Source organism: Thunnus maccoyii, chromosome 15 (genome assembly GCF_910596095.1).
Source record: "Thunnus maccoyii chromosome 15, fThuMac1.1, whole genome shotgun sequence".
Lineage (NCBI taxonomy): Eukaryota > Metazoa > Chordata > Actinopteri > Scombriformes > Scombridae > Thunnus > Thunnus maccoyii.
Window position 1 is genome coordinate 19,948,475 of NC_056547.1, and position 24,084 is coordinate 19,972,558.

At 40.2% G+C, this 24,084-nt stretch overlaps 1 protein-coding gene across 1 annotated transcript in view; it reads right to left on the bottom strand.

Moving 5' to 3' along the window:
- LOC121912831 (calcium-binding mitochondrial carrier protein Aralar2) overlaps positions 1 to 24,084 on the bottom strand; it is a 50,057-nt gene that overhangs the window by 21,392 nt on the left and 4,581 nt on the right. Inside the window, exons 4-9 of the mRNA XM_042435294.1 lie at positions 20,641 to 20,756; positions 17,555 to 17,694; positions 12,593 to 12,739; positions 10,313 to 10,451; positions 4,964 to 5,057; positions 3,666 to 3,750 (exon numbers count right to left, since the gene is read on the bottom strand). Coding sequence (XP_042291228.1) covers positions 3,666 to 3,750; positions 4,964 to 5,057; positions 10,313 to 10,451; positions 12,593 to 12,739; positions 17,555 to 17,694; positions 20,641 to 20,756 — 721 coding nt within the window. The remainder of the gene's footprint in view (positions 1 to 3,665; positions 3,751 to 4,963; positions 5,058 to 10,312; positions 10,452 to 12,592; positions 12,740 to 17,554; positions 17,695 to 20,640; positions 20,757 to 24,084) is intronic.

Here is a 24,084-nt window from a genome sequence, read left to right on the forward strand (position 1 = left end):
GTGCATGATGGTCATTTCCTAAAATTATGCTGACAAGAAAAGTAAATGTTTTTAATGTATGAGATGCACAAATAAAAACATGTTGAAAGTCATAGATCACACTGATGGTTCAATATGTCGTCAATACGTTCTGTATTAAATTACAGTATCATAAATATGTATCATAATAATAAGATACAATAATGAGTGAATGCAACACAAAGTCCTGCACATTGTGATCATGTGGTAGATTAGTTCAAACTGCCAGAATTAGTGAACTTTGAAACTAGAAGATACTGTTCATGAAATTTCTGTTGTTCTACTGCAAGAGATGTGTGGTGTGTTTTCAGTTGGGTAGGTTGGAAATACAGAATGTATGAATATTTTCTACGATTTAAAATAAACAAAAGACTGTTTGCATAAATTATTATTAAAGTATTAACTAATATCTATCGTTGTAGCCCATTACAGATCTGATAAGGCAATCTTTTTGGGTAACTGTCCCATCTGATTCCTGTATGTAATTATACAGTACTGTGCAAAAGTGTTAAGCACTTAAGATTCTTATCCATAATGCAATACCATCAGGGAGGCGTCTGATCAGTCCCAAATGTATTCTGCAGCATGCCAACGACCCCAAACATACAGCCACAGTCATAAAGAACTATCTTCATCGACAAGAAGAACAAGGAGTCCTGCAATAGATGATATGGCCCAACAGAGCCCTGATCTCAACAACATGGAGTCAGTCTGGGATTACATGAAGAGACAGAAACAGCTGAGATGCCAAAATCCACAGAAGAACTGTGGCAACTTCTCCAAGATGCTTGGAACAACCAAGTACCTTGAAAAAGTACATGCAAGTGTACCGAGGAGAACTGGGGCTGTTTTAAAGGCAAAGCACAGCAGATATTGATTTAATTTAGGTTTCTTCTGTTTATGAAGTTAACTGATAAATAAAAACTATTCATGGCAGTATTGAAAGCATCTTCACTTTACTTTTAGTGCCTAAAACTAGTGGCAGAAAATATGTGTCACTAGAAACTGGATTTTAATCATTTATTTTTGAGAGTTGAGTTGAGTTGAGTTGAGTAATCGCATCAAAAACTGAACTTGAATCACATAATTTGAAACCGAATTTATTAGTTCGGAACTGAATTCCAATAAAATTGAAACTGAATGTAATATTATGAAATAATTCAGTTGCTCTGAAACTGTATTTGATCCTCACTGAAAATTCAACTCACCATATACTTCCACATTCAGTTCTCACAATTCAAGTTCAGCTCTTGCAATTCAATTTCAGTTCACTGAGACACATCCGGTTGTTGAGGAAGAGCAATCGAGTGCAGATTGTAAGAACTCCTTTTCTCTCAACGATATCAACAACCAATGGGAGCTGGATAATTCAAAAGCCTAAAGTGTTTTCTCTATTCTATGTAAAAACTGTAGTTTTATGTCCTGCCATTTCAGAGAAAAATTACTTTATTTGAGTTTTGCGCCTGATCCGTCGCCACGGTAACGTTGTGGCCTGAGTGGGCTTCTGTTAAAACTATCGTATCGTAAATGGATTGAGTTCATTTTTGAAATTGCGTGAAAATTCCCCTCAGTTCTCTGGACATGATACTCCAAGTTGAACACCATCAGTTTTGAGCATATCGAAGCATAACCAGAGGTTCAATTCACAGGTTTGTATATGAATCTCTGAATCTGCATTGGACTACTCTTCTTCAACGATGTTTCACTCAACTGAAACTGAATTGCGAGAAGTGAAATTGAATTGTGACAACTGAATGTGGAAGTATAAAGAGAGTTAAACGTTCAGTGAGGATCAAATACAGTTTCAGAGCAACTGAATTCAATTTCATAATATCACATTCAGTTTCAAGTTTATTGGAATTCCAAACTAATACATTCAATTTCAAATGATGAAGTTAAACAACACAAATTCAAATTATGAGATTCAAATTCAGTTTCTAGTGACACATATTTCTATCCATATAAAACTTTTGTACAGTACTGTATAACATTTAGAAATACAATATACTATTACAAGCTTTACCTCAAAGTTCATTTTCAGATGTAATTACAATTCATACATGTCTATAAGACTTCTAATCAATAAATTATGAGTGATTCTTTCAACAACACACACACACACACACACGTTTTATTGCTCACTTGGATTAGTGTTAGTCTCTCTGTGTAACTTAATCTGTCCTACACTGGTTTGTTATGCCATTTGTCAAATAAAACTGGAATCAAAGTGATCATCACCACACTATGCAGAGAGCAGAAGAGTGTTAGTAGCCAGCATTAGCCATAGAGTAACATTAGCAACATTCCCCCCTCCACCTGAGGTACCTGTTGCCTTGTCTGGTCTGCCCAGCCCTGGCCTCTCGACCCTGGGGAGAGGGGGGGTGGAGTGTGGTAAGTATGCATGTGCATGTGTGAGTGTGTGCCTGTGTATGTGAGAGGGGGATGGGAGTCTCTAGAACAGGTCCACCTGTCAGAGTGAACCCCCACCCCCCCTCAACAATTCATCCCTAGAGGTTTCTGCCCAAACCTCCCCTCTACAACCTCCTCCATTTCTGCCATCCTCCTCAGCTCTGTCTGCCTGTGGGCTGATGAAGCTTGGCAATACTTACTGTCAGGATTTTGAGGGAAAAAGAGTTAACAGGATATAAAGAGAGAAAAGGCGAACCGGCAAAACATGTAGAGAAATAAGAGAAGAGAGAGAGAGAGTAGATCAAAAAAGGAAATAGAGAGAACAAGCAAAAGATGAGGAGAGACAGCTCCAGCTAGCTGGCGGCCAGCCCCTGAGGCCAAACCACAAGGGCCTAAAGTGGCTCATTGTGGTGGGACTGGCGTCTGTGTAGTCTTGGGCCCCTTTGCTTGCTCCCCTTTGGCCCCAGCCTGCTCCAGTATGGCCTGGCCAAGCCTTCACTGTAGCGCTGGAACCCACCAAGCAACACAACTCTGACCAAACAACCCAAGAAAGAAAACAGCCCTCTGCTCATCTGTCTGGCTGTCCATATGTCTTTCTTCCTCTTTTTCTGTTACAAATTGCTCTTGTTATTTGCTGCAAAGCCTCTTCACAACTATTATTTGCAATTTGAAGCATGTTTGAGGTTCACTCATTCTAGAGGATGGCTTTGCTTTGCATTTACATGGATTTGTGAATTTTGTGTGTATGTTTTTTTAAGACATCAACCACATGTCAGAGAGAGGTCTAGTGGTGTTTTCTTCTTTAGGTTCAAGTCTATGATGGGAAGTTGTTTGGACACAACTTGGTCTGAACCCTCGTATGAACTTTTGAAAATGAGTAGAGCTGACAAAAAAAACTGTCTGATTGGCATTTTGGGGCAAACTTTCCACTTTATACCTGACAAATCTCGTTTGGATCTATGTCTCCTGTGTTTCTTTCTCCCACACATATATAACGCTACAACAATGTCTCCATGAATTAATTCTAAAAGTGTAATTGATGCCAAAACCACAAATCAAACTGATGTTTTGGTTTTGGGGAGGAATTACTTGTGAACAGGAGATATTATTATCCTTAATTATAAATGTTAGTCATCTGCACGGTGACATATAGCCCAAGAGAATGTATTGAGATGAAAAAAGAGCTGCCAATGTGGAAGAGGAAACCAAACACATCAACAGGTCTTCATCTTCTGTACCTGTCTCTGGACCTCAGCCAAGTTGTAGGGCAGGGCGCCCTCCTCCAGTGGAGCAATCTTCTCAATGTCCACTAAACCAACACGTCTGTTGAAGAGAGAATGAAGAGAATGAGAGGTTTCAAGTAACTTTAAACTGTTGTAAAAACTCTCAGAGGATTATAATATTTCATCCATGCATCACCTAGTCCATGACCTTTGCAAGCACAATCTGTCAGTCTGAAGTTACTCAAAGTTTGAAGATACTTTGCCATCGTTCCATGTGAAAATATTGGTGCATTCACAAAACCAGACCTGTGCTTGGTATGATTGAGTATGGCAACTGATCTAAAGGTCTAAAGGAACTCCCATTCCTTTATCCCTTCATCCAAGTATAACAAAGATATTTAACCTCTGGATCGAAAACTACTGCCTCTTTCCATTGCAATCTGTGACGGTCCCAGATTCCCAGGCTGAGGGAATGGGGAACACAAAATCCCCCCACACCCCTCTCCTCTGAATATTCAGGCTATTATCTCTCGCATCTCCAATCAAGGGCAGCAGAGAAGGCTATTAAAGTATCCCATTGCTCAGAAATAATAATCAGGTGGTGTCTCAGGCCGGGGTTAGAAATTATGAGTGCACTGGTCGGGCCGCGAGGCAGACGCAAAGGAAGTGGGGGAATGTGAGACATATACAGTTGTTTTGTGCCACGGATCATAGGCGGTGGAATTACCTTTTTTTAAGATAAATGGGAGTTTGAATTGGTTTTGGACTGAAAGAGGATTCTCTGGCGCTGATGTAGTCGTATCTGATTCTTTTCATCCACTGTAGAGTAGTTTGAGAAGGAAGAAAGTGCTCGTCTCTCTGAGGTATAGACCCTGGGGCTAAAGGTGCACTTTGGGGGGTAAGTTTGGGATTGACTTATTCTCTACAACTCCCTGACTAGCTGGGAAAAAAACAAATGAGTGAAGTATGAATTCAACTGTTAGATGCTATTCCTCTGTACCGTTGTGCCTTTGCTCAGTGAAACACACAATAAATGCCTCTACCTGCTTGGCTATCATATGCACATTGATGCTGATCATTTCCTCAGAGATCATTTATACCCCCCTGGATATGATTAAATGTATAAAAGCAACAATAGTCATGGATAAAATATGGTCACATTATAAAAATTGGAGGTATTAATTGAAAACTAACATGATTTTTTTCTAGATAACTCTGTTTTGTGTTCCATAATTTATCTTGTCATGTACTCTGTACTATGTGTGATAACTGTTGCCTGTGTGTGTACAAGCAGGTCATTATGTTTGTCTTACCCACGGGGCTCTGACAGGTCAGCAAGCTGAAAAAGGATGTCGACCTCCATGGGTGTCACCTGGCCAAATCTCTGAGCTGCCACAACAAACTCCTCTATAAAGAAAAAAAAGGAAGATTGATTTTTAATTTAATGTCATTGGACAATACCAACATTTACAGGTATGTACATAGAAAAGGGGTACGCCAGCATTTTAGTATTGTACTTCCCAAGTTTTGGGGCTTTGAAACAACAGAGATTGCTGAGATTTCCTGACTTTAAGTCCCCAGTATGGGTCAACCTTCAAGAACACTGGGACCTACATTCTAATAATGCAACTTTTAAGTCTTGAGCCCAAACCGAGAAAACTTCTTCAGGGTTATTTTCAAACTTTAGAAAGTTCCAGAGCTACAGGAGGCATTGAACAACTGTTGACTGCTTCTGACGAATAAACTAAACTCAATTTGTGGGAGTGCCCCTTTAAAAACTTCTAAATAAAACAATATGTAAGAACTGGCGTACAATAAAACATCTTTATTCCATATCCATCCATTTTCCAATGTCTACAGCATTTGCAGAAAACTAAGCAGATGTTCCAACAGTCCAGACGTTTTTTGTCCTCAGTCACATCGTCTAGCTCATCCTGGGGTATCCAAAGGCGTTCCCTGGCCAGATGGGATATATATAATTCCTCCAGTATGTTCTGGGTCAGGGGACATTCACAGGGAGGAACATGTTGAGCATCATGATCAGACACATAAACCGCCTCAACTGGTTTGTTTTAATGGGAAGGAGACATTGATCCACTCTGAGCTCCTTCTGAATGATAGAGCTCTGTGCTACCAACCTCAATGCTCATGGCGATGGGTGATGTTAGAATGCAAACTGACACGTAAATCGAGAGCCTTGTTTTCAGGCTCAGTTCCCTTTTCACCATTACAGTACAAAGGAACATCCTCATGATTGCGGACAGGGAACCAATCTGCTTGTCCATGTCATGTTCCAATATGCATACCCTCATGTGCAATGTCAACTCATAAACTACTTAACTTGAGGCAACTCTCTCTTAGCTCTGAGGGCGCCTTTTTCCTAAAATGTGAACGTGCTGATACTGATCCTAACAGCTACACAGATGGCTGCAAACCACCCTAGTGCATGCTGGAGGTTATGCCCTGACGAAGCCATCAGAACTACATCATCAGCAAAGAGCGATGTAATTGTGATGTCACCAAACTGGATTCTTTCAACTCCTTGGCTGTGCCTTACGAGTCTGTTCAAGAATATTATTAACAGAATAGGTGACAAAGAACAGCCTTGGTGGATCCCAATGTCCACTGAGAACATGTTTGACTATCAGTCTAGTCTAGTTCTACAAGGACTGGATGTCTTGGAGGAACTGCCCTAGTAACGTGTTCTCTGACAGTAATATCAACACAACTGTTAAACAATCAGGACAAAATCAGCATTGCTTCTCCTAAATTGAAGTTCAACAAACTGTTTCCATAATGTCAAATCCAAAAGGTAATGACAACTATTTATGTCTTAAGATTTTAAGGATTTTTTAATTTGACAATTCATTTATCCATTTGTTTTCTCACAGCTTTGTTCTGACGTAAATCAAAAATGTATTAACCATACATTACAACTTTTTGGAAAATAGCCACACAGAGTTCTTTGTACCTTTCTGCAACTGACACTTTTAGCGTGTCATGATATATAACTTACAATAACCAATACAACATGACAAAGTTAAAATATGTAGTATTGTGTTGAATGTCCTTTTGTTACCTTAAGCTACAATCTTTTATTACGAGCAAAAACATGGGAGCAAAAACTATTTACATTACAATTCATATTAGAAAAACATACAAACAGTTTCCTATGTCTTGCAATTCTTATAATCTTACCAAATATTTCCATTAACCAATCATTATACTGTGTCATAGACTCAGTAACATCAGTTGATATTTACAGTGTACCAGTATAGTATGATCCAGTATGCAGTTGCACATTTATTCATCGTATGAGCCTAAATGGAAAAATTAGCTGTGCTTTTTTACACTTTTTTGGTGTTTTCATTTCCCAATAACCCGCCTCATTAGTCATTAGTGATTTCCTCAATAATTTTTGACAATCCAGAAAATGAAAGACTTATATTCAAATCTATGATGAGCATACAGTATCTAAACACAAACAGATGTCCATGCTCATTGCTACAGCACAACATTGCATTATGGTCTTACTGCTCTTGTTACTGCAGAGGACTACATACATAAAGCAATAAGAAAATTAGACTGATAAAGCTGTCCATGACATGCTGAACATATAGTCAATAACGGTTTTAAGTGTTACAGTGCTTTATGGTTCTGTCACCCACACCAATTCCCCTCTGTGACATACAAGTGAGAAGTGTCAAAGCATGTTGAATTCATCATAAGAAAATAGAATAGAAAATATGGCCATGGAGAGTTATGGACTTCAAGAGGTCTTTGAGGCAGCTTTCGTATGTCGTAACTTAAGACCTGGTCTATTGTTGGTGGAATAAAGAACAGGTTGACTGTAGGCTGGCTTACAGTGGAGGAGTCAGCATTGTTTGACCTGTTTTATTCAAAGAGCAGCAGGCTGGGGTTGTGACAAAGTCGTCCTACACTGGAGCCATTCACCCCGCCAAGGCTCAGCTTACCCCTGAGGCATGCTCTCTTTCTCTCTCACACACACACACATATCCATGGGTACATGCAGGTAATACTCACAGGCATGTGAGAGAGCATACTTACATGAGAATCAACTCACACACAAATACATTACACACACACACACACACACACACACACACATATATACATACACACTCAGACATAGATAGAGTTCTGTCTGGGGAGATCACAGATCACAATGCTGATAACCTGTCTCCCTGTAGCCTTTAGTCACCACACATACAAGCATGCACGCACACACACACACGCACACACACACACACCTGACTGACCTATATACACATATTATAATTACCTGCCTCTTTGTGAAGTGGGTTGGCCATTAGTCTACTAAAATGATAAGCTGAGTTACGCATACCTGCCTTGTCTATACACACTTCTCTGATAGTATATGAACTACAAATAAAAATGTGCAGCCGTCTTTAGAGTATAATTATATCCATTCTTCTCTGTACCTCAGATTTTCAAACTGACTATGAACTGACTGAAAAATAAATGCAATGTAAAAGTATGTTTTTGAACTGACACATTTAAAGTGACACAAACTACAGAGTTATCAGACTTAAACTCTTCTTAAATTTTCTTCCCATCCTAGTACAACCTACTGGTGGTCTTTTCAGAGAACTATATGCATTGTTATTTATACAGTACTTTTGAAAACAATTAAAAAGTATTTGCATTGCAAATGCAAGGCAAGACAATAAACATACATGTAAAACACAGGCACAAAACCATGCTGGTGGCTCCGTGATGCTGTACTTAGACACAGTGGTGCTTTGAGCTAAATGCTAACATTAGCATATTTAGCAGACACAGTGTTTACCATTGTTACCATCTTAGTTTAGCACGTTAGCATACTAATATCTGCTAATTAGCACTAAACACAAAGTATAGCTAAGGTTGATGGGAATGTCATTAGTTTTGCAGACATCTAAAACAAATATCATAGCAATTCATCCAATAGTTGTTGACACATTATGCTGCTAGCATAGCTACAAATTACTGATAAATAAAGCAACCTGAGATTGTTAAATGGTCAAGAAACCCTACTGCCAAAAACCTGATCACTTCAATTTACATTTTAGAACAATAATTGGTGATGTGCCCAAGGATATGAATTGGCTCTTTCAGTCAACAGTTCTGGTACTATCAAGTAAAAATCAAAATGAACACATATACTTCATCAACAGACACTTGATTTTAATCTGTTCACAAAGATGCACAGTCATAATTTCCCTTGTGGTTGTGCAGTGCTGGCTCAATAAAACATGTGTTCTGTACAGGTCTCCCCGTGCATGTGCGCACACAAATTCTTGTACACATGCGTGCACTCAGTTTTGCGTAGGCGTTAAGCACTCTAATGGCGTCCCCAAGGCAAAACAGTGGCCTTGTTGCACATACGGAATCAATCATGATCCTTACGCATGTGTGCATGCTTGGCTGTTAATGCATTTGAATGCTTGTATGTGAGAAAAGTGTATTACAAAATACGCACACACTTGAGACATGCGGGTGTGTGTACAGTATGTGTTTGTTAGCCAGCGAGCAGTGCACTGAATCGAGCACTCATAGTCCCCGAGGAGGCTTTAATGACTCCAGGAGTGGAGGGTGGATGGGTGGTGGCTTCGGAGGTCTGGCTGGCTACAGGCCACCATGGGTCGAGCCAAGCCTAGTCTCGGTGTACCCATTGTGGGAACAGCCTGGGGAGCGTATGGGCTCTTGGTCTGGGTTGGGTATGGTCCACACCCCTGATAAGGCTTCAGATAGCATCATAAGGCTACACTAGTGGCCCAAAGCCATGTGGAGAGAGGTCAGAATGGTTTCTTAAAGCCGACAAGAGCAGGAGAGTGAGTCAGAAAAAAAAGACACAGAGAAAAGGCAAGAGATAGAGAAAGCCAGCTAGGCTCCCTGCCAAGTATTGAGGAAAGGAATGAGAGACAGCAAGTGGGGCAAACAAGTGAGAGAGATAAAGATTTAAAGGAACTAACCATGGGAGGGAGAGAGAGAACGAGAAAGAAAATGTCGAAAAAGGACAAAATACCAAAATTTCACCTCATTGCAGCAAAATATCTTTTTTCTACTTTGGATTTGTAATTTGGATGATGGAGTTCAGAAAAGGTTATAAAATACTTTTAATTACCTAAAGTGGACTAAATCTTCAGAATTTTGACCACACATCCCTGCTTCAAAAGTGGGCACAGCATTTTGACAAATCAAGCATTCCTAATTTTTGTCTGTTTTTTGAAGAATTAGAAATGTCGTTATCATCCAAAAACACCTCAGGATGGATAAAGTGGTCCTCAGATCAGTGCCAGGATGTCTAATAGACAAGACAGGCACCATCCGGGATTATGGGTATGCAATACGTGAGCTGGGTTGGATCCAGCATGCCCATTTAAATGCCACCGGGAAGGAAGAAAACTAAACAAAAACAAGTTTCCACCCTCCTTTTAAACACACACACACAGACATAAATACGTTATCTGGACAACACATCTAATACTGTCTTTAGACAAGGACTCTATCAGTTTGTGAATGTGACATGAATACATGTGAGTGCATAAATTCACTTAAATGGACCTCTGCTTTCTGCCTGCCTGTGTTAAAATATGTTTGTCTATGAGTTTTTGTGAGTACATTTTTAACTAAAGTACCTTTGGTAACTTCAATATCTCGGCGGTGGCCAGCCAGGGTGCTGTAGATCTTTCTGATCAGCTCCATGTTGTTGAGCAGTGAGTTGAAGCCGTTGAAGTATGAGAAGCTGACCTGATGAGATGTGCTTCCCCCCGCAACCTGGGCAAGGAAGAAGGGGTGATTTAACATCCTGCATACGCAAACAGAACCACGCTGCACATCATATAGAATACATGCTCGAGAGATCATCTAGATATAATGATCATGTATAAGTACACGCAGAAGAAACATGCTGAAACATCACGTCAAGAGGGAATCTTGACACGCCAGTGGTTAATCTGCAACGTTTCTATCTGCCGTTGCTCCACAGGGAGAAGTAAACCTGTTTCAACCGATCGTTTTTCCATCACACGACGAACACTCTCAGGGAGTTTAATTAACTTTCTTTATGAGGTGGAGGAAGTGGTAAAAGAACAGAAAATAGAAAAAAAAGGTAACAGATTAAAAATAGATGCTGGGCTCTCGAGGACATTCCAGACTACCCGCAACCTCTTTTATGTGAACCGGGATTGCATCTTTATTAAATCAGGCTCTCAGACTCTTGTTAATGTTAATGCCAGGTGTAAACTCTTAAGAGGAGCAGCTCTAAATGCTGTCTGTTTTAAAAATGTGTGTTTTAATAATGTTCTGTGAATGTTGTTGCCTGTTTTGGGTGTCTTAGGCTAAAGTACAAGATGAGCCTTGAGGCTTTGCTGTTCTTAACAGAGTTGGGAGTTGAAGGAGTAGAAAATTTAGAGCTCCCTTTCACTAGATGGCACTGTTTGCTTTACAGACATGCAGGGAGGCTGCTCATGGCTCTCTATGTTGGCAATAAGAGAGTGAAGCTCTTGCTTGGGTGAAACTGCCCTAACAGAGAGACACTTTTGTATCTGTTCATATCTATGAGCCTATAGGCATGGATCTTCCCACAATATCCAACACAGAGCCTTTCACATAGGGGAACAAGAGGAAAAAATATTTGGGTGAAAAGAATGCGGCGCTGATCATTTATCATGTTTGGTGAGTGAATTAAAGGTTGCCGTCTCACTGTTTGTGTTCTGCCATAATACTGCTTCTAATGTGTCTGCAGTGTTTATGGAGTTTTAAATTGTGTGTGTGTGCATGAGTGTACGTGAGAGAGTTTACTAACAGCACACCAAGATGTCTGGTCGGTGAGGTAAACACAGCAGAGAAAATGACAGAGTCCACAAGGTGTTTATGAAATGGGGCAAGACACGGACACAGACGCAAGACACACACACGCACAAGAAAAACACTAACACACATGAAGAAAAGACAAGACACAAAAAAGACAAACATCTCAGAGTTCAAAACAAATAGAGTACACACACACACACACGCAGACACGCAGACGCACACACACACGCGCAAACACACAGGCAAAGATGATGGACTGTAAAGCTCCAGTCTTCATCTATCTCTGTCTCCATCTTCCCATTCAGCTGGCCTGCTTGGCTTTGACACTGCCAGAGAGGTTAGACTTAATGACATGTTGGGAGAGAGACAGAGACACGAGGGGGAGGGAGGGAGGGAGAGAAACAGGGGCGGTTAAGAGAGAGAGAGAGAGAGAAAGAGAGAGAGAGAAAAAATATGAAGGGAGGGAAGAAGAGAGGGGACGGATGAGAGGTGACAGAAAAAGGTAAAGAGGAAGAAGAAGAAATGAGAGATAGACAGCTAGAGGGGAAGAGAAAACCACGGTATTTGGTTGAGGGAGTGTGAGAGAGGGAAGGGAGCAGAGGGAACAGAAAAGACAAGAAAGTAGTGAGATAGAAGGAAACAGTCCTGCCTTTACGTCTTTTATGGAGAACACAGTAATACTTGGTTGCTTGGCTTGCTAGCTAACATTAGTGACCAAATCTGTAGCAAACATTAATTTTACAGTATATACACATTGTATTTGTTTATGATGTTCCAGATTGTGCATCATCTTACTTTTGATTATACAAAGATTTTGTTCAATATACTTAGTTACTTAACTGTGTTTTGCTAACATTTGATGAATCTAGAGAAAAATCAAAGCTAAGATGTGATATTAACTTATCACATGATTACAATAACCAAATGTATCAGTTAAGTGCTGCTTCATATATCCAATTTGTTTTTCTAAACAAGTATCATAGCTCCCAGGTGTACAGCAGTGAGAGTTTGCATTATTTTTAACCGGTCTGACTTTGGTTCTCGTGGATGACAGTAAAACAAACAAAAAGAAGAGAGAACCGCAGAGCCGGACAAAAACCCACCGCCACGAGGCATTCCTCCACGAAGGGTGTGAGCATGTGCGGCCGGATGGTAACCATGATGTCCCTGAAGTCCAGGGCTGAGATGGAGCCGCTGTGGGCTTGGTCCCGTTGGATAAAAGCCTGCCGCGCATGTTCCAGCTGCATCTCCTGTGGACGAGAGAGGAGGCGAGTGTAGGTGTTAGATCACACGTATGCCGTAATGTATATTATTGCACACGTATTGTATGTGGGTCATACACCTCTTTAAGTTGCCTTCATAAATTTAAATCCACATAAACTCACACACATATAAACACGTAAGCATAAAAACACAGCAGTTGCTTTGATGGGCCCCTTGGTGCCGACTCCCCCTCTCGGTTTCGGGGAGCCAGCGTTTGGCCGGGCTTCAGCCTTGTCTCCTCTCCCAACAGCAGCCTGCCTACTGTGAGGCGTCGCTTGGGCTTTTCACACCCTCCCAAATCCCCATTAAACCCACTTGAGGGAGAAAAATACAAACACACACACACACACACACACACACACACAGATAGACCTGCACACACAGGCAAGACGGCTAATCACCCAACTGCTCACTTTGTCTCTCTTCTTGCACACACATACACACAAAGGTCCATGGGGACAACAGGTTGTGGTGGGGACAGTTCCCACAAGGCCTTTGAAATTAGCAGCCATTATCAGTACCTGCAACCACAAGTCTACAGAGAGAGGCTGTGAACAAACCGCTGCCACCAATGCTTCCTCTATCTTACAACAAGAAACTCTGGTAGAGCAAAAGACGGAGTTATCAGAACAATAATCCACAAGTAATCATTGTGAAATACAACCAAAAGCTTGAAGACATGGAGCTAAAGCTAGATGGTTTTGCTGTTGACTCACCTGCAGTGTTAGCTCAAAAGAGCAATAATGCAAAAAATCAAGAGGCTGATGTATCTTTTTGCATGTGGTTTCTGACATATGTTGACACAATAACAAAGGCTAAAATGACCAATTCAAGTATACTACTTTTAAGTACACATCAGTGTGCTAACTCCAAACAACCGTGCAACAAAAAGAATTTTTTGAGAACTTTTCTCAATTATTTTATGCATTTCCTACATACATTTAAAGAAAATTAATCGGCAACATTAACTTTGCAAATTTTAGTTTTGGTTTTTCGTTGTTTGTATACTTCAAATTTTGCCTATTTTCTAATATTTTATAGACCAAATGATTAATCAATAAATTGTGAAAATAATCAGCAGATTAATTGCTAATGAAAATAATCATTAGTTGCAGCCCTGCATACATATAGTATGAGACTATGGAATATTTCCTCATTTAAAAAGGCAGCATACAACTAAAATATTAAGTTAAATGCAGACTCATGTCAGGGAAAATTAAATTATGTTTCTTAAATTAAGTACTAGCTGGTAGTTTATGAACAAAAAGTGTGTGAGTAATTCAGCTCAAAATAAATGATTATCAATTTATTTCTTTCGAGCCACACATGTCGGACAAAATGTACCGCGGGTGAACTCATTCAATCTTGAACGTGCGTGGCATTATTCAATTGATTTATTCAGATGTTATTGTTATAAATGGAACTCAAAAAAGTGGTATTACCACAACACAAAACCCTATGAGACTATGACTTATTGTTGTGTTGAATTTGAGTGATATTTCACTGACAGCATAACTGATCGAACTCTAAATTCACAGCGCCAAAGAGAAATGACTGGGGAAGAGTGACATTTACACAAAGCTGAGTGGAGATCGGAGGGGAGTAAGAATAGACATTGCAACAAAAGAGCCAGATTTGCAAAAACAGCAAATGTAGCAGCCCTGTGTCAGTATCACCTATGAGCACAGCGGGGGCTCCGGAGAGTGTATGAGTGAGTGGAAGGCAAGGAAACGAAGAGAGATTGACACACATAAACACTCCCAAAGTAAATAAGGTGAGATACTTTGGTGTCGGTATCCTGAGTGTCGTGACTCACTTCTCCGGTCGGTTGTGAGTAGGTCAAAACACTTTGATGAGAAATAAACTGAGGAAGGGAGGAGGAGAGCTGAATATCTAAAGTCAAAACAAAAAAAAAACAAAAAAAAAAAGAGAAAATGAAGTGGAGAATTTTTTTTTTTTTGCATGACTGTGTGTATATGCCAAAATAAAGGTGAGCATTTATCTGTATGTTTGCGTCCATTTGTAAATAAAGAAAAAAAAACAAACAAAAACTAGATCCCGTCTCTCTGGACAAGCCAGAAGTTTGAGCGCCACACAACAACCACAGAGCAACAAAACAACTGTGGTCCAAGGGATGGAGCAGTTTATAGTCTCAGCCTCTTAAAACTTTAACTTGTTGCAACTGTATGAGTGTTTCAGGGGCCTGGTTTTTATTTAGGAGGGGAGTGAGGGAGGCTGGAAACATAAAGCTGGGGGCTTAAGACAGCCAACAAGAGACCGCCGAGGTATTTGCAGTCGCTTTAATTGTCCTTGGACAAGAATAAAAACACATGATAAGCCACCTCTGTTTGTTTTCAACGACTGTGATTCTTCGCCCCCCCCCACCACCTCTTCAAAACTTAAACAATAGATATAGATAATAATAGAGTGGAGCGGTATTGTTTCCCTCTTTTCCAATCTCTGTTTCTCATCAGCACTGAGCTAAAGCTATTACAAGAAGAAGCTTAAGCACAACTGCCCATTTACATGTGTGCCGGTGAGCTCTCTACACACTGATGTTAAGGGCTGCCCACTGATTCTTGGGAGAGTCAAACATATAATTGGGACTTTTAAAATCTGAGCAATGCCAACAATCCACTTTTTTGAGTGCTTAGGAAAGAAGTGGGACATGTGGTGTCCCCTCCATGTAATTCAAGCCCTTTACTTGCCAGCATTTATAATATGGGCTACTATGTGCCACTATGTGCCACTTCTCTGGACAACGGTAATACCATTGCCAGAGACAACACCACGCTGACAGTGTGAGCTGAGTCTTGGCCAGCATCCACGCGTGAGACGGGAAAAATGCATGTAATTGGTGAGAATCTCTGGCTTCCATCAAGACAGTAATTGGCCAGAGAGAGCCCTTGTGAGAAATATGCGGCGCAAACGTTTTCCCCGTTAATCCCATCTTGTGAGCATCTGGCAGTGGCGTGGTTGCAATGGCAGAAAAACACAATAAACACATGCATGTATGGCAGGAAGAGGAGGAGGAAATAAAGGATGGGAACATTCTTCGGGGGGAAAAATGGATGATAGGAAATTATAAAAATAACTGAAAAATATTCGGAATATGATGTGTGTGGGTTGGTGTTTGCAAATATAACTTTGATAGCTGCACGGTGTACTTTTCTTTTCTGGATGACATTTACTAATGCTTTGTCTGTTAATAAAGGTATCCTGACATCATTGGGAAGTACTGCAATCACAAAGATTGCACAGGTTTAAATTCTGGCTCAGGAAATGTTGTTGTGCTTTTCCTAATTGCCCTGTCATCAATCACTGGAGCAGCTGATAACACACTGTAGGAGAACACTGCCTGAATTTTACTTGTACCTCAGTACTATATTAGCAAAGTGATACCATCGCAGTAACAATAATGTCTGATTAAGGTGAAATTAATAGGATACTTCAAACATTTATTATGGAATTTTAGAAATATCAGCACAGCAGTGAAGTAAGTGAGAAAGGATGAAATACAGGACGATATTTACAACACTTCCAGGACATTCCTTGCCCTTTCGTAAACAGAGAAGCATCCCGCAGTTACATAAAATTTTCTTCTGCCATTTATTAAGGAATGAATCAAAACCTATGAGAAATGATCAAATACAGACAGCATAAGCAGGAAATGTGCATTTCATAGTTGAGCAATGAGTGCGGCTGGCTGTGAGCCTGCTGCTGTGAGGAGCTGGAAACCACTGAGTGACTGACTGGGAGAGAACCGGGCACGCTGTCAATGCAAAGTACAGCGTCTACTGGCCACAACGCCACACTCTTGCGCTCGTGCACACACACACACACACACACAGGCGAAAAAACAAGCAACAACAGATGCACAAAGCGTCCATGCTACTGCCTACACATACGGAAAAGCGCGCAAGTAAAATAAACACACATACGTAGAACCGCACGGCGGCACGCACACATACCATTGTTCAAACACGCATGCGCGCGCGTGCACGCAAAGACGCACGCACGTATAACAATATCCCAATATCCATGCGTTGCTGCCCACTGTGTGTAAGCCATCTGGTCTAAGTTAAGTGTAATATAAAAAGCTCATTCAGATACATGGTGAGTGTGGATGCAAACTTGGCACAGTTCAGGCCCTCTCTCCCACCCCCACCACCACCTCTCCCTGCTTAGACCTGATTTAAGTCTAGACATCATATTGGAAAATGGCTCACACGCCACAAATACACTAGGAATATTCCAGCTATACTATTTATGGAGGTAGAACTGCGTCTCTACCTGCTTCAGAATAGGTGGAGTGGAGTAATGCTAGGTATACGTCAGCTACCGTAATGGAAAACAAATGCAGAAAATGTCCCAAATATATAACCTCAGTGTTTCATTAATGACTAATCTGGTCAATATGGAGGGCTGTGTTTGAGAGGGATAAAACTAGGGATAGATTGAGCGCCTGTATGTGCGCACACTTGTTAGATAAGTATCTGACAATGCAGTTACATGACTGAACAGGTTGTAAATATGCGAGGATAAGGCAAAGTGTGCAGGTAAAGCACATAAATCAGTTGATACAGATTTATTGGCTGCCATTGATGCTCGTCGGATGATAGAAATAAAAAAAAAAAAAAGACAGACTGATAGAAAGAGCCAAAGACAGACGCACAGCATGACAAACTAGGAGGAAAAAGAAAGAGATTAAGAATGTGATTTTGTCAGATTATAAAGAGAAATTGCATGTGAAACAGAAGGAGAGGAGACAGGAAGCGCAGGTGATCCACATTAAAACCCACCAAGAGAAACTGGGTGAACTCTCCGTAGCTGAGCTGCTTGTCCCTCTCTGTGCCAAAGTGCAGTCGTATGAACTCGCTGTCCCAGTTGAAGGGGATGTGCTGGTGGATGGTGGTCTGGCTGAAGACCTGCTTCACATCCCCTGCGGAGGAGACAAAAAGAGACACATTACTTCAATAAATGACTGAATTATGAGCGGTGCATTTGACAGCCTAATAACAAGCTGCAACAACTCAATATGGCAGCGTACCAGCATTTCCTGTGAGACTTACTGTACAGAAAATATCGACAATTTGCAACAAAAAAAAAAATCTGCAAGCAATGAAGCACAAAATTGTCAGACTGAAGCAAAACACTGCATTTATATATCCTTTGTGATTACAGAATATCAACTCTGTTTACAGATTCTACATTATTTTAGGGCTAATGACTTTACATTAACTACACATATGAACCGTCGTTAATAAAACATCCATATTCCAAAGTCTCCTTCTTTGCATGTTCGTGTTTTCATAACAAACAATTATCAAATACTTTCTCCTGCTTAAGTTTTTAGTTTGCTCTAATTAAGACCTCAAATCTGTTGGTACGAAGTCTTGTGAGTCAAGTTTTAACAAATAACACGTGTTTCCTATTTTGTGGTTAACATTAGTAATTATTTGATTTTGGGAAGAAAAAAAAAAAACTGTCTGTGATTGATTCTGACAAAACGTCAACGTCAATCTCCTGAATACAATTCTACTCTGATTGAGTTCCTCAACACTACATCAGTCTTGAATGACACATGGCAGAACTTGTTTAAGCTGTGTAGGCTCTGTATTCAGAAGGAAAGCCTTTTCTTCTCACTTATGTTCCTCTGCCTGAACCCTCTAAGCCTCTACAGCCAGTGGAGTGGAGAGACACTGAACATGAGTCCTAAATTACAGCCTTACTAAAGAAACAAAAACAAACCAATAGAGCGACCTGTTTCTTATTACCAAACAAGCCGCGCTGTGAACGAGTTGAGAAAGGAATGGAGGAAAGAAACAATTTTTTTATAAAGACAGACAGGGAGGGGAAAAAAGAGAGCGAGAGAAAGGTGATATTTACTTCAGCTCTGCCTTACCTTCAGAAAGAAGACAGCTTGTGCATTGTTTTTTTACACTTTAATGAGGCAATAAATATACAGCCTTTAACTCTTTAAAGGAGAGGCCGCTCCTGAGCCACGGCGTTTATATTATCAGCTTTTATAGACCTGTCAACACTCAGTCCTCTTTTAGTTTTTTTCTTTTTTTTTTTTTTTTTTTTTGTCTCTCTGGCTGAGGTACAACTGCATTTCATATGCTGTGTTACGTTGCAATTTTTATGAACTCAACATTCCACCAAATTATGCATTTATTTTTTAAGCGCTAAAAAATCAGAGCGCTGCGCCGCCTGTACTTAACAGAAATTACTCGGCTTATTATCAAATAAAAATGGCTTTACAGAAAAATGAAATAAAAAGAAAAATGAGAGTACAGACATTTATTGCATAGGGAAACAAACGGGGCTTTAATGCAACATAAGCTGCGGCTATTAATACTTTTTTAATAGGTAATAAAGAAGGGAGCTCTTTATGTTTCCTTGGTGCCTTTAATTCAATGAATGGTAAAGAGAAAAGGAGAAGGGGAGAAAAAGAGAGAATTCTGTAATGCATCAATATAAAGCAACTTTGACAAGTCTATAATCTCAGTCAGAAGTTATTTGCTTTTGGTGAAATGGTAGCCCGATGCAAGTGGCAGACACTGCAGTCAGTGTTTGTGCATGGCATGATGTGCGTTATGTTTTTCATGCAATTTTCCACTTGTATGCGAGCCTCATAGCTCATAGGCATTGGGATATTCATTAACCTTTGAGAGACGGAGAAAAACAGCAGACCTTTTAATTGCCACCAAGACAACGTCACTCTAATTGATCCTTTTAAATATGAACATTTACATATGTGCATATATAATCACCTGCAATGATCTTGCACCCTGTCGACAGCAACAATTAAAATGAAATTCACTTACTCTTCCCTGTTTGTGAGCGGGATGTGTGCCCTGCATTTCAAATCAAGTCTAATGTGCTAACGCCTCGCACACCTACAGAAGGCTGGCATTAGACTTGTTTAAATCAATTAGGCAAATGTGAAATAAGCAACGAGTACAAATGTCTTCCCTTTTCACCCCCGAGCTTCCAGGCATCAGAGTAATGGTGCCAATCATGCACAAACACACACACACACACACACACAGCTACCCACCCCCTCCTCCATCTTCATCTCCATCCTTTAGTTGCCACCAGCCCTCTCCACCTCCAAACCTAACCTTATTTTTTTTTTGTACAGACAAGATACGGGACCACATGCAATATTTTTGTTTGTGGATGCAACCACAACAGAATAGATGAGCTGAGGTCAGACCTCACATAAATAAAAGAGGATTTTGTATGAAAACTTCTTTAGCGACACTTTCAACATTCTCAGTACTCCGTCAGGATTGGTTAAATGTCAAAAGCAAAGCAACAAGTGCAGTTTTGAGACATGAACCTTTATTTTATGTTTACATAACACCATTAGAGTTACACTAGTCATCAGATAAGTTGCCGCTTCAGTTAACACTGCATCCTGATTCATATTTGTTAGTTAGTATCCTCTCAGGTGACCAGCACACATGTTGAGCCACTGAGTGTGAGGTTTACTTTCTCCACAACTTTGTTTTTATCAGAACATGTATATCACTACAATATGGTTTCCTTCCACAAAAGAAGACAAGAGGTAAGATAGTGGCGCTATGCTGATTTTGAAAATAAGATAGATGAAGAAAAAGTAATAGGCTTACAGTTTATATAGGAAAAGTAACAACGCTGGCAGAAGACATAATCAATACTGTAAAAGTAGTAGTTTAAAATAAGTAAGAAATGTATTTGTGTAACGTAAATGCGCAAAAGTTTCTTAGCTATGTATTTATCAAGAATCTGTACATCTTTGAAGGTCTCTTGTAAGGCACATTAATGGTACCCAACCTACCATATACATGCTAATGGTTATTATTTCATCTAAACCTATGCATTGGAGGCAACTACTTACCAAAAGTGGTCATTCCATTGCCCGCTTTATCAAACAGCAGGAAGGCAACCATGAATAGAGAGTCTGGGGCACACAGCACCGATTCGAACGCAACAAACTCCTGAAAGGAGATCAGCCTGAAAGAAGAGAAGAAGGATACAGAGGAAGAGGAAAGACTGTTAAAGACTGTAATCGAACTAAGAAAATGTCCAGTTGATTCATTAATATCCCTTTATGAATAAATACTTAACCGGCTACACATGTGAGACACTGGCTCTTTGATATCCATATTAAGACTTAAGCTAAATTACACCAGTAAAAAGAAATATTAAATTCCAAAAGCAAGTTATTTTAACACTGCATTAAACCATAAACTCCATTGTAATTACTGCCAAACAATATAGTGAACCAGAACACTGGGACAACCTATCAATCTGCACTATGTGTAACTCAAGCAGACTTTTTATCCAGTAGTCTGTTATTCCATATGTAATGTCATAAACTTATTGAGTGTGACAGCAAGAAAATAAAACATTTTTAAAAACTCAGTGTGTGTTCCCGGTCTGAGCTGGCAGCTGGTATAGACAAGGCCGACTTTACAGCAGCAAAAAAAAAAAAAAAAGTGTGAAATATGAAGTTTTATATTTTAGTGTGCCATTTTAAACAAGTAGACAGACGAGCAGGGAGTTGGGAGCCAGTTATGGAAATACAATTCAATTCAATATAAACCTAATACAATTTGAGGTTCAGTGTGAAAATAAGGAGAAGCCAAGTTGGAATTTTTTATTTTATTTTTTTTTAATGTGAACTGGAAAGAAAAAAGATATTTTCTGGGATTATCTGCAACAGTGAAACACGAATAATGAGTTGAAAGTAAACACAACAGATATTGTTTTCTTTATTTCACTTCCTCTCTATTCAATTTTTGTCAGTGTTTTGATAAATACTATTGTATCTCCAGCCTCTCCACAGTAACACAAATGCCCACATGCATCATCAACAAGAAAAAAAATAAACATAAACACCCCTATTGTGTGAACCCACTGAGAGCCCCCTTGGGAGAGTCCTGCTGTGGGGAACTGGACCACGCAGTCTAGCCTTTATTTAGGCCCTGGTTCACAGTTGCCACAAGTCCATTATGAATTTCACAAATGGATCTGATAATTACAGGAGGGGTCAGTGCTAATGAGCGGTCCCCAAGCATCCATCTATTAAACCTATTTCAATTTCCGAGGGGGGAGTGTGGGGAGGAGGGAGGGGGGGGTGCAATGATTACATTTTCCTGCTTGCAGTAATTAATTATGTTACTGATGAAATTTAGAGGTATTCATTTGGACTCTGTTTCAGGTTTGCAGGTGCTAATGTACATCCTTATATATATATATATATATAGCCTATATATATGTACTTAAAAGCAAAAAATAAGATATAGAAGAAACAGACTGACAAGGGGAAGAGCTGTGCACTGACAAAAGTATTGGTTATCAAAATAATACCAGGAAAAGGGACATACTCTTGAAATTGGTGAGTGCCAGAGATCCAGGATAAAGGTTGAAAATCGCAGTTTAGATTACTGCCTTTAAAGTCGTCTTGTAGTAATGTAGTCTGCAAAAATGTTATTCTTACCATCAAACATTCTTGAGGAAGACGAGAAGCCAAAAAAGTCAACACAAAAGGCTCGGATTAATACCTGCTTTCAAGAAAAACTCAGAAATACTCGAATGATGGCATCAATACGCTTGTGGATGTGTGTGTTGGAGAGAGAGCAACAGAGGAACTGAGAGAAACGCGGAGAGGGAATAAAAGTGAGCGTACAGTTCTCCTCTGTGCCAAATGAAATTAGCTGTCGTTGTTTCAAAGGCAAGACTAATTGTTTTATTAACTAAGCGAGTAGTTCTTAAGAGCAGGGCCCTGCTGATAGCAAGTAGGTGGAATGGGGCACAAAAGCACACTGCTGAGACCGTGGATCCACTGTTAAAAACAAAGCCAATACCGTTGCCGCTCACGCTGCTGGAATATTATCAAACTCTTGAATAATGATCATTCCTTTGTGACAGATGTATAGTACGCTCTGAAATTACACTTCAGAAGGAGTTTAAGTAGGTACAAGCTGCAGTGCAAAGATTCAGAGAGCACTAGCGTTCCCAGACAGAACCGAGGGAAAAAGTCAGATTTCTTCTTCTTCTTCTTTTTTTTTTTTTTTTTTTTTTTTCACACGCATCAGTTTACATGCTTGCTGGTCGTCCTGTCTGTGTTTTCCCAGACGTGGATAATCAGCATATTAGTGTAACTGAGAGGGCTGCTGATCACGGAGGGATTGGACCATAGTTTAGACCGGGGAGTCCGGACAAGATCCAGGGGGCATCTCCATAACAGACACACGAGAAACATTCCACATACTCGTAAGCATTTACGCACAGCTCTGTAGCCAGGGATGAAGCTTATGATGGTTGATTAGCAGCGCCATGACGGCGGCAAAATGATTACCATGAGAGGGGGAGGCCATCGTTTTTTTGCTATGCAGACCAACCCCAATGAGACACTCAATAATCAAATCAACCAACAACATCTCCCAACCATCAAGTGCTGTGGCATGTGTCCAGGCCTGCCCGATCTATGCAGCCTGGGATGAACTTAGGAGACAGGGCTAATGTGATACTGTGCCCATGGCATCTCTTCAGTGCACTGTACTTACTTCACTCCACAGGATTTGTTAAATCTTTAAACAGGCATAGACATATCCGTGACATGTATCAGACGAGAGATCTAACACACAAGACGTAAACAAAGACTTGATTCTAGCATGTTCTTCTATGGATGACAGCTGAATGACGCTTTTGTTATGATGCCAATACAATGCAATTTAAACTGTCAGCGATAAGTCTGTCCGGCATAAAAATTCAACCCTATATTCCATATGTTTTTGTTTGTTTTTATCTTATCTTCGTCACACGGCTTTTATCTCTTTCTCCTCTCAGCGGGCATCTAAATACACTCCTCTGAACCGAAAACTAGGCTTGGAAACATTGTTTACAAGTAACATAAATGCATGGTGTTGGTTAGGCCTGGCTGATAGGAAGACAGCTCTCCTTCGTTGATAGCGGTAGGAGAGAGGGGCCTAGAGGGGCTTCAATAATCCTCTGTCCCTGGCATCTTGGCATTGTTACTGACAGCCTTCCACCCACCTAAGAGAACGCTTGCACACAGACATACACAGACACACCCATAAACACACGAACACACGCAGGTGAGTGCTAGCTGCCAGTATCTGTTAAGTTTCTAAGAGTGGACACCCACCAGTTCAAGTCCAGAATACCCACTGCAGCTGGCAGACTGCTATTTTCCCAGCACGTTCCCTTAACAAAGTTTTTTTTTTTCTTCTTTTTTTAAACCTCCAAGAGTCTACGGGGGGAAGCGTTTTTTTCACACTTGAACAGATGCTTCTATCAAAATATCAGAGGGAAG